The 12,251-nt window shown below is 40.3% G+C and overlaps 1 protein-coding gene across 6 annotated transcripts in view; it reads right to left on the minus strand.

Moving 5' to 3' along the window:
• Positions 1 to 5,853, minus strand: part of MED14 (mediator complex subunit 14) — a 41,325-nt gene extending 35,472 nt beyond the window's left edge. For all 6 annotated transcript variants that reach the window (XM_063450115.1, XM_063450114.1, XM_063450112.1 and 3 more), the window contains exons 1-4: positions 5,415 to 5,853; positions 3,434 to 3,460; positions 1,895 to 2,000; positions 581 to 754 (exon numbers count right to left, since the gene is read on the minus strand). In XM_063450115.1, coding sequence (XP_063306185.1) covers positions 581 to 754; positions 1,895 to 2,000; positions 3,434 to 3,460; positions 5,415 to 5,599 — 492 coding nt within the window. In that variant the 5' untranslated portion in view covers positions 5,600 to 5,853. The remainder of the gene's footprint in view (positions 1 to 580; positions 755 to 1,894; positions 2,001 to 3,433; positions 3,461 to 5,414) is intronic.
• Positions 5,854 to 12,251: the final 6,398 nt, after the last annotated feature.

Raw genomic sequence — 12,251 nt, forward strand, 5'->3', positions numbered from 1 at the left:
GCATCACATGGAGCAAGAATGTGTATACCAAGCTCTTCACAAAAACACAGAACAAAATGTGGCACTATCATCAGTGGGACCTTTGCACCACAAGTTGTGACACTGTTCTACTTTTTGTGCAAGATTACAAGCAGAGGGTTTATGGAATGTCCATGAAATGGTCCACAGACCTTTTTGCATTTGTAGAGAATAGTATCCAAATTAGCCAGTTTGGATATAGTTTCCAACTCATTTACTAGGGGACTGTAAGAAATAGAAACAGCCCAACATTGGAACCGATTCAGGAAAAGGAAACAGGACTCAAAATGTTAGCCACACATCTTACCAAGTAGGACATAAAAAAGATGGTAATCTAAGCTATGCAGCCTTCAAGTGCGAGTGTCTTCCTAGTAAGTTGAAATGTATGGGATATACGATCTATAACAGTGTTAATCCTGGCACTACATAGGTTGACTACATTTTCTTTAATAGTAAGCAGTCATAACAGATTTTTGTAACTTACCAAAAGAGCAAAATAGAAAATAAAACCCACAAATCACAATAGTTTATTTTCCACCAGTCAAAAGAGAATAATGCTTACCCTGATACAGGTCGGCAACCGTGGGTAGGATCCTGTTGTTAACACATCAATAGCATATGTAATTGCAAAACTAGGCAGACGAGCATGCACCAGGGCATCTCTGGCTAAAGATGCAAGTCGATCAGCGGTATCCACAAACAATATGGTTTGTTGATCAAGAAAGTTTGATATCATCTACAAAATAAAAAATACATACATTTAAAACTAAACATAAATCAACAAATCATAAATTGTACCTCATTTACATAGAACTAGCATGGTTATTCACTGAAGTGTGAAATGTGGGCAATTTAACTGGAATTAAATTGATTTTCAACTTCTATGCCACAACTGCTAACTGAAAAAATTCTCCTCAGCTATCTTTTCAGTTTGGCTACTATCAACTAAATGTTGAGATTCTCCTTGAATTATTAAAAATTTACTTTTTGTGAATACCTCTGTTAAAATAAGTAATTTACTCCTGCTAGACAGGTTATGTAAGCTCACCAGCTGTCTTCCACAGTTCTTTTAAAAGTTGCTGCAGATAATGGATTAAGCCCATGGACAGGGTCCTCTAGTCTTTTTTTTGTATCAGTATATCTCATTGCATATCCTTCGGTCTGTAAACCCACCTATATCTTTTTTACTTAATTTGTAAAGTGCTGTATTAAAATAAAGGTAAACAGATTTAAATATTTAGTAGAGTTTAACCCCTTAAGGACACATGACATGTGTGACATGTCATGATTCCCTTTTTGTTCCAGAAGTTTGGTCCTTAAGGGGTAAAAACAAACAAACAAAAAAAGCGAACCAGTCTGAATCTCTTAGGATGCCTGTGATGGTTTATGCAGCATAATGTCACACAACACTGATTTGTTTCCAGTGTTTTCATTAGTGGGGTGATACTGACTGGCTTAGAGGACCAGCCCACAGTTCTAAGCCAATAGGCAGCGCCAGTGCCCGGCGGCAATCTGCACTTTCTGAAACAGATTTAGTTGTCAGATGCTGCCTGGGGGACCTGCAGATCAGCGTTGGAGGTACATTACCTTAAAGTAAGAGTGTGGCCAGGACCTCCAGACACCTTAACAACTTCCCTTCACGTTTTTAAAACATTACAACATACATTGAAAAAGAAAGATTATAAACATGGAGTTGACTGAAAACCGTGCACACAAACATAAAGCATCCTAGAGAGAGGGTGGCAGAAGGTAAATTTCACCCACAAAATAAAACGACAATATATTTTCTTATTTATTTTTTGTCCCCCTACATAGTCTCCAAAACGGCCATTCCTTAAAGAAGAAAATAAACAAAAAGCACACTTTGAAATCTTACCGCACATTTCTCTACTTTGCCTGCGTTGTTTGCCCATTTAACCAATGCAAGAAGGCGGACAAAGAGCTGACGGGTACGGCTGGAAAACTGAACAATTTCAATCTTCCTGAAAACAAAAATACGAGCATTTAAAGCCTTTCAAACACCTATCACATGTGAAGGTAACAAATTAATTTCTTACCAAATACTCATTTTTAACAATCCTGCCCCACCCTTTCAAGTAAACCAGTCATGCCAGGTTAAATATTTGCTCAAACCGCTACCAAAGCAGCAAACAATGTATCTTTATGATAAATTTTATATCAGAGTTTAAAATTTCCACTTGCCACTAGCATTGGCAAGTGAGAATTCAGCCCTGCTGTGTAGAAATACAACCAATCACTATGCCATGGACTCTCCAGGCTTGCAGAGGCAACTAACTTAGAGACACTAGAGGCACCCAAACAACTTCACCTTAATGAAGCAGTTTTGGTGCACTGACCATGTCTTTGCAGTCAATCCTCTGCCATTTAACAGTTAAATCACTTTTGTTTATGCAGCTCTGGCCTAAACTCTTTATGTAAAGAGTCAATTTAGAAAGAATCAAAACAATCCAAGAACTAGTATTTTTTTTATAAAACTAATTATCAGTGCTTCTATGCATGCAAATATTAATGCACTCTAATAGCTGCAAAGGTAATTTTTATATGACAATTATCCAATGCACAAAAAAAAAACCCACACCGATTAGGGCACCGTTAAGACGACACTTCAGAGCACTAAAGCACTTTAGCTTGCTGAAGTATTTTTTGTTTCAAGAGTGTTTATGCATTTTCTCTCTATTTTACAAAAAGTAGGATTTCAATAGAAAATGACAATTTTATAAATTAACCTTGTCAGACAACCAGTCATGTAACTTCCTTATTGTTTGGCTCACTGGAGCTAAACTCAAGATACAGTCAATTGCTCAGACCACCTGTCTTGCAAAGACTTCTCATTAAGCTGCTTTGGAAACTGTGACTGGACAGCCACAAAAGGTTTGGGCTGGGTTAGAAAGGGAGGGCTTTATTGTTCGACAACAAAAATGCATTATTAAATGCATGCATGTTTTCACTGGGGGTATACCTGCTAAACAGGAATTTTTAATTGTTTTTGTGCAGCTGAGTGTTCCTTTAACCAACAGTTGTGAGGCAATAAATTGTGCGGTTTAATAGTGTTCCTACATGTGAAAAATTGGAATTTTTTTCATTTCTGTATTAAATGACTTCCAATTAACTAAACCATGGTGTTGATATGGCTTACAGTATTGGATAATTTAAAAATGTTATGAGGGACACAACAGGGCCATGCAAACACCATTCTTGAACTCAATCTTAATCGGTGGATTACCATGAAATAAAAAGGTTAGATAAATTCATATAGTATAGAAGCAAACCAAATAGTGTTCTAAAAGGGACGAGCAACATATTATTGTAAAATGAATATGTTGAAAAGTTTTGTAGTGGGTGTTAAATGAATAGAAGGGAATCTATTTAATAGAGTAATTGCAAGAGAACTCACCTTTCCATGTCAGTCTTCCTTGGGAGTCTAATTGGACACAAGATAAAAAAAAATGTTATTCATACTTACATTCAAACTCACAAAGCTTATAGTTATATAACTAGGCAAGTTTAAATGGTCTTACAATAGCTACCTATTTACAAACAAATTGCATATATACACAATTAGACAATACACAATAAAAAAATATTACAAAAATGCTCTAAAGCACTTTGGAAGTTTGTGTAATGAGAATATCCATGATCAGCACAGTTCGTTAAAGGAACCTGCCAAGTACCAAAACCACTACAGTGTGCAGTAGAAGGTATAGTAAGGAGTCAAGCCATTTTAAAATAACTTTCTTATCTAGTTTACACCGGGCACTGCTCCCGGTCTCCACTAGTTCGTATAGCTAGAGAGTCACACGTTCTCTATCAAAGTTAAGCCTGGAGGTGCAGGGCTTAGCTCAACTGAGTTAATGAAAGCTCCTGTTTCGGAGATTGTGGCTCCCCATAGTAAGTAGTGGGGGCGAGGAGTAGGGCGCAGCAGACCTAAGCTGACAAGTCAAACAGTTCCAGAATGGTTTGACTCCTTACAATGGGGATGGGAAGAGGAGGAGGAGATGCACTTGGGCACATAACCAGTACAGCAACATGTAGTGTTTATGGTACTTGGAAAGTTCCTTTATGGAGGCGCTCAAAATACCAAAATCTATACAGCATATTTTAGTTATTAACGTGCATTTGATGTTTGAATACCATCACCATCATTTGTTAACCCATTTTGACAAATAACAGTGACCCAAAGCCCATTCACACTGCGGTCACAAATTATCCACTTGCAATTACGCACACTGACACGCAAACAGAAACAGATATCCTGCCCAAACACACCTCTACATACAGAGGCTGCACAAGTAGACTGTAGAAATACATCACACATACAATCGTGCAACAGCACATGCACTGACACTTTAAAGCATGCACACACTGACTTTATACATACACCCTGGCATCACAGACTCACTGACACTGTACACGACACTATAGATCTTTAATAACACACGCACTAAAATTCTACACAAATGCACTGTGGCAATCAAACCTGTACTGAAATTATATACATATACTCTCTGGCAATCACAATGACACTTCAGCAATCACAACTGCACGGATATTCGACAAAAATTACTCTCTGCCAATCTGACACATACACCCCGGCAATTTAACAGACACTGAAATTTTACACAAATACAACCCGGCAACCAAACCCACTCTGAAATTCTAGGCAAATACTTTATGGCAATCACACAACCCACTGACACTTCAGTAAACCACACATGCACTGATACTCCACAGACCTACACCCTATCAACTACTACATACGTGAATGCTCCACGCAAACATTGACACACCACAGAAACATACCTCTGTAATTCAAATGCAACCTTACAAATCGCACGTTGACAAGCCACACATTTATTCTTCTGGTGTTCCAACTGTATATGCCCATTCACACTTAACACCTCGGCAAATAGACAAAAAGCTGTACATAAATGTTCCTGGCTTTATAAGCAGTAAGTAAATTAAGTAGCTATGCTCTTACTAGATCAGCATTAAGTTATATTACAGTAGTCATATCCATTTAAATGGGAAATATAGAGACCATTCACAGCTGCAGCTATAAGGGACCCAATGCAAATATTATCAGTCTCATTGCAAAGTCTGTATAACTGCTGCACTTTCTTCATCCTCTGTACTGTGCAGTGAGTAAATTAGCACTTTACAAAACTCCACATATATACCATATATATATATATATATATATATATATATATATATATATATAACCCAGGTCCTCACAGCAAGCAGCTCACACAGAGCCCAGAGCAGCATTGCCAGTGCTGGCAGAGACACATTGCCATTCACTGTAGCTGCCAGTGTGGTGTATGTTGTGATTTACCCCCCCACCCCCCAGTTACCCCCAGCCCGGGGGTACTCACAGGTCGGCTAGGACGTTGATCTCCTGGTAGGTTCTCTGCAGTAGGAATTCGATCAGGGCGCTCAGCCGGTAGCCATGGCTCGGGGACGTTGTGGCTACCACTGCCCCGGGGGGAGGGGGCTGGGGGGCAGATGTGGGCCCCCCAGCCACCACCAGCTGACTGCTCTCCAGCTGCACGGGAGGCATGTCTGCCCGCTGCCGGACACCGATCTACCGGGGCAACCGTGCTCCGCCGCCGGAGTGCATGCGGGGGACAATCAGCCGGGCGGACAGGCGGGTCACCACCACAGCCCGGCGGGACCGAGAATGGCTGCACACATCAAACAGGGGCGGCTCACTGTCCGGGGTCGAGGCACTCCGGTTCCGGTCCGGGCAGACCCACCGTGCCCTGCCAGGGAGCCTCCTCCGTCACACACCGGAAGGGAATGAGGCGAGCGGCGAAGGTTCCACCGGAAGTGGTACGCTGGGAGCGCGCATGCGCGGCAGGGAGTCGGCGTGCGTCCATGCTCATTCCTGATTGGAGGCAGAACGTCGGCTGCGGGAGGGAATCCCAGTCAGTGCTCGCCGAGCGCTGTTTACGGCCGTCAGTGTCGTAATGAAGATTAGCTGCTGTGCAGTTTGTCATGCGTTCCAAAGCTAGCTCAGGATTCTGTTGTGGAATATTACCTGTTAACATCTTGCTTCCTTACATGTAGGGGTGTCAAACTATAATACACATGTGGTGTTAGTCACCTAAAACTATCACTTTCTAATGCTGTGCACCAGTGAGCCACAAATCATGTGCCAGGATCCACCTTTTGGGTTGCCAGGCTAGTCCAGTGTGTTCTCTATGGGTGGAACAACCACATCATTCGCAATCTCCATGCACTTGTTTACTGTAGTGGCCCACACATCTCAACATTTGACACTGGAAAAACTGTATAATTAAGGTGTGCAATATGTCTGAGTGTTAAAGTATTACTGTATACTGAAATACTGCACTTACTGGGATATATATATTGCAGCTAGTTCTAACTCCATCTCCAGCATATTTTATAAGCCAGCCTGGAACAAGAGTTCTGGAATTGCTAGTGTTGCTTACTGTGGTTCCGTGCCTGGCATGGCTCAGCAAGCGGCAAACCTCTTTTTTAGTTGGTCTGGTAGTATCACTAGAAAATCAGTTTGCATCACTAACATAGGTGGAAGAATTCTCCAGTCAACTACAGCAAGTATACGTCATTGCAATAAAAGAGTAGAAAGAATCCCAAGCACATAAGAAAATGTTGTTTGCATATAAAACGTATTTTATTCATATAGTGGATATACATAAATTGTACAGAAAAAGTGCTGATAGCAGTACAGGTATGTAAATAACCAGCTACGAAATAACCACTATACGTGCATAATAAAGTGCTCAAGAACAAAAATAAACCCATAATAAACCAGGTATGCTAACCCAAAGAGCAGGGGACCACAGAACACCGACGTTTCAGCAACTAAGTCTTCCTGCCCCTGAAATGGAGTCTGAATCCCAGGGTTTTCAACATGATCATACGCAGGTGGGGTCTGCATCCAATCGATCTCATGGCTACAGTAATAAACCACCAGGTTCCAGCATTTTTTTCAAGGAAATTTCATCCTCTTTCAAGCGGGATAACTGCCCTGTTTATGTAGTAGGTGTTTCCCCTAGGCTATGTGTTTCCTGAAATTTCACTAATTTTGCATATTCTCAAGATCAGGAAGGAACAAGTGGAGGTAATTCCAATCATACCCTTCTGGCCAAGAAGGCATTGGTTTCCTCTTCTTCTACAATTGTCAACAGATGTTTCTTGGGAAATACTGTTTAGCAAGTTTTTACCATCTCAATGTCCATTATTTCATCAGGATCCAGGCAGATTGCTTTTGATTACGTGAAGGATGAGAGGCAGTCTTTAAGGAACTCAAGTCAATCAGAAGTTGTAGTAATCACCTTTCATTAAGCACATAAAAAAATCAGTCAAGAAACTTTCAGGTTCTATCTCCATCTAGTTCAGAGATTTTGGAGTTTCTCCATATATGTCAAATCCGGTGTTACGTTTATGTATATTTAATCTTCAGATCTAAGCATTATCTGCCCTTATAGAGAATCGTTGAGCCTTGGAACCTGTGGTGGTTCATTTTATGACTGCAGTTATGAAAGTTAGACCTCCATTACAGGTTTTGTTGCCTCGTTGGGATTTACGGCTGGTCCTCAAATCTTTGTTTTCATCATTTGCCGATTTTGAAGACTATCTTATTAGTTGCTTTAAAATCGGCTAGATACATTTCCAAGTTATATTCCTGATATTGTTTATGTCATATTGCTTATATTGTTTAAGCCAATACACAATCTTTCATCAAGATAAAGTGATCCTTCATACTGCTTCTGAATTTCGACCTAAAGTTGTCTCCAATTTCCACTTAAATCAGGAAATTGTTTTACCTACATTTTATAAAGAATCACAAACAGAAGTTCAGGCCTTATGGCATAATCTTGACATAGTCAGATGTCTCTCTGTCTACTTGGAGTGAACTAAAGGATAAAGAAACCTCTGTCATTCCCAGTGATGCACAGAAAGGACATATGGCTTCTAAATGCACTCTGAGCAGGTGGGTTGTGACAGCAATAATTAAATTCCATGAGGCCCAGAAGGTACAATTTTCTATGGAATAAAAGTGCATTCGACAAGGTCTCTCTCATGCTCATGGGCAGCTGCAGCACAAATTCCAGTTGAGAGTATTTGCAGAGCAGCAACTTGGTCATCTGCAAATACATTTGTGAAGGATTATGGCGTCGATGTCAGATCAGCAAAAAGTTCATAATCTGGTCTTCGAGTTCTAAAATCATTTATAAAATTTTATATTGTATTTGTACTTTGTGTGCGTGTACTTTTTTTTTTCTTCCCTCCCTTTTTTTTTTTTTAATTCTTTATTTTTGTTGAGGCATGTGATTATGAAGGTACAGAAAAAAGAGAGGGAGACGTTCAAGAGTTGTACAGGATGGGGTCGTCATAACATATTGACAAAGTCTCCTATGATTATCAACCTCATTTTATATATAGTAACATGCTATGGCTAAATACTGTTATCTCTCGCTTTAATACTGTAATCTCCCGCATTAATACTGTTTTCTCTCGCTTTAATACTGTTATCTCTCGCTTTAATACTGTTATCTCTCGCTTCAATACGGTTATCTCTCGCTTTAATACGGTTATCTCTCGCTTTAATACGGTTATCTCTCGCTGTAATACGGTTATCTCTCGCTTTAATACGGTTGTCTCTCGCTTTAATACTGTCAACGTATAGTAGCTTACATGCAAGGCTGTACTCGGTTGGGACAGGTTAATTATTAAACGTTGGGTTACATGCTAGACAGACATATTATATAATAAAGACCACTGACTACCGATTGTATTGTAGTCAAGGATAACTATAACAAAATGAGGGTATGTTAGGCTAGATGATATACAGTGCTCTGCATTAATGTTAGGTGCACACAAATATATGTATATTAACAGCCGCATAGTTACTCTTTCAGCAGATGGAATTACCCTTGTGAGTACTCTTTTGATGGGCAATTAGTGGTCGCCTGCAAGGGGATCCCCCTAAATATCTCTCAAAGCATTTAAATAAAAGGGGATATAAGGACTGCTATGGTAGTTATAGTCCCGATGTGTGTCATGGTCGTATGGTGGCAGTCCCTGTATGGGCGATCCAGGCGAGTGCCTGTCTTAGGCGGGAAAAGAGTCCCTGTTGCCGCGCCGGTCATCGTGTACAGTATGGTGGCTGTAGGTGGTCAATCCGCGTTCGTCAGGCCGCATGCAGTGTGGAAGGTAAGGTTAGGTTGTTGTCACTCTGTAGTGAGGCCAGTGGGGTATGGGGATGTGCTCGCCTGTTCCTGCTTGGCGTCCTTCGGCAGTCCGTCCTTGAGATGTCAGAAGGGAGGGTGCATCAGTCAGCCCTCGAGCATGGATATCTGGGCATGCAGTCTCCGCCATTTTAAAGGCGGTCTCTGCGCTCTGTGTTCTCTTGTGAAGGTGCCGCTTCTTGCCAGTGCTGCCCGCAAGTTCATTCTGTGCAGGGGGAGCGGTGTGGGTCGCTTCTGAGCCTCACTGCCGGTTTTGGCGCCAGCATCCTTGGTCTCCGCCATCTTGCACGCTGCGCTTTTGTGCTGGATCCAGGCGGCCCTGCTGTTACTCCCGGGATGGTCGGGGCATGTGGGGGTGGGGACCGGGATCACCCCCCCCCCCCGGTCCATGGGGGGGGGAACGGGGCCACGGGTCTGGCTCCTGTCTGAGCACCGATGGGCAGGATAGCGGGGCAGCGGCCGTCTGCCCCACTCACCGCCGGAGTAGGCCTCGTTGGTGCCAGTGAGGATTCATCCCCCAGGGGACTGAAACCGGTCGGGCCAGCCTCACCCCGGGTCCGGTACTCTCCACCCGATGTGTTTCACCGATTTTTGTCAGCTTTTTACGCCAAAATAAGCTGATTGCTTTTTTTTTCCGTAAGAAATTTCAGGAGCTGGTCTGACATGCGACCATCTCGCTCGGCGGCCTGGCCCCGCCCCCTTCCCTCCCTTTTTTGATTATTAGCTTGGGTATTACCAATGTGTGATGCTGCCATGGCTTGACCAGAAATAAGGAAAATGTATTTATACTTACAGTAATTTTTGTTTTCTGGAGAAATCTGTGGCAGTATTAACCCCTTTCCCCCTTTTCCTTTATTCCCGAGAACTTGAATTTGGGACTAAGAGAGAGAAGGTTACTTTAATAATCTGTCCTTCCTGTCCTGTTATCCCAGAGGAAGGAGCTACCCATTTGTGATGTTGCCATGTATTTATACAGGAAATGAACATTACTGTAAGTATGAACACATTTCACATTTATGATTTTTGCTGATGTTGAGTCTTTATTGTTTTCTGTATTTGCTTATTATCTAATTCTTAAACAGATACTCTAAGCACCAAAACAACTTTGGCCTAAGGTGTTTTAGTGTATAGATCATGTCCCTACACTCTCACTGCTCAATTCTCTGCCATTTAGGAGTTAAATCACTTTGTTTCTGTTTATGCAGGGATACCCACACCTCCCTTGCCTGTGACTCACACAGCCTGTATGAAAATAAAATATTTCATTTTCAGTCAGTACATTGTGTACATTACTTTACTTTAGACGTTTATTTCTCTTGTTCTGATATTTTAATCAGGGGCATGATCTGTACACCACAACTGCTTCATTAACCCCTTAACGCCGTTACGGCGTTCTATGCCGTCGCGGCTTTAAAGGGCTTTAAAGCCGTTGCGGCGGCATAGAACGCCGTAACGGCTGAAGCCCCCAGGAGGTAAGCTATACTTACCTCCGCCGCGATCCTCTTCTGGGGGTCTGCCTGAGAGCCCAGGCAGCCCCCCTCCAGCAAATGAGGCCCCCGGGGGCCATGTGATCGCTCTCAAAGAGCGATCACATGGCCCCCTATAGCTGGCTATGGATATGCCAGCAGGGGGACTGTCTAAAATATTAGAGAGTCCCCCTGCTGGTAGGTAGTGTAAAAAAAAAATTAAATACACATGTTAAAATAAAATACAAGTATTTATATATATATAATATATGTATATATATTATATATATAATATATATACATATTATATATATGTAACGTCATACGTAATGTATTTTAATACTAATATTAGTATATATATTAGTATTAAAATACACTTAGAATGACGTTACATATATAATATGTATATATATTATATATATAATAGATCTACATATATATATTATATATATATATACGTATAATTACAATAATAAATAAATAAAATAATAAAATAAATAAATAAAATATTGAAACAAAATGTAAAATAAATTATATATTCATATGTAATTTCATTCTAACTGTATTTTGTTATTAATATATATATATTGGAAACAGAATACACTTAGAATGACATTCTATATATATCTATCTATATATAAAATACAAATAACCGCAAATATATATAGATAGATAAATACATATAATTACATGAAAGATTACATTAGTATACACGTAGAATTTAAATACCTATAAATGCATATATATTAAAATTCTACGTGTATATTTAAGTAATTTTTTAACATAATTATGTCATTTAATTAATTAAAATTTGATTGACATGCCTGACAACACAGGGAGAAAGTGCAGAGAATTTAATTCGCAAGCACTATATTTGACCCTGTAACTCTCCAAGACACCATAAAACCTGTATATAGGGGGTACTGTTTTACTCGGGAGACTTCGCTGAACTCAAATATTAGTGTTTCAAACTGGTAAATTGTATTACAACGATGATATTTTAAGTAAAAGTGACGTTTTTTGCATTTTTTACAAACAAACGGCACTTTTATGGACTATATTATTGTTGTAATATGTTTTACTGTTTTAAAACACTAATATTTGTGTTTAGTGAAGTCTCCCAAGAATAACAGTACCCCCCATGTACAGGTTTTATGGTGTTTTGGAAAGTTAGGGAGTCACATATAAGGCTCGCATTTCATTTTTTTGACATTGAAATTTGCCAGATTGGTTATGTTGCCTTTGAGACCGTATGGTAGCCCAGGAATAAGAATTACCCCCATGATGGCATACCATTTGCAAAAGTAGACAACCCAAGGTATTGCAAATGGGGTATGTCCAGTCATTTTTAGTAGCCACTTAGTCACAAACACTGGCCAAATATTAGTTTTTTGCTTTTTTCACACAGAAACAAATATGAACGCTAACTTTGGCCAGTGTTTGTGACTAAGTGGCTACTAAAAAAGACTAAACATACCCCACGTTCAATACCTTGGGTTGTCTACTT

Source organism: Pelobates fuscus, chromosome 1 (genome assembly GCF_036172605.1).
Source record: "Pelobates fuscus isolate aPelFus1 chromosome 1, aPelFus1.pri, whole genome shotgun sequence".
Taxonomy (NCBI): domain Eukaryota; kingdom Metazoa; phylum Chordata; class Amphibia; order Anura; family Pelobatidae; genus Pelobates; species Pelobates fuscus.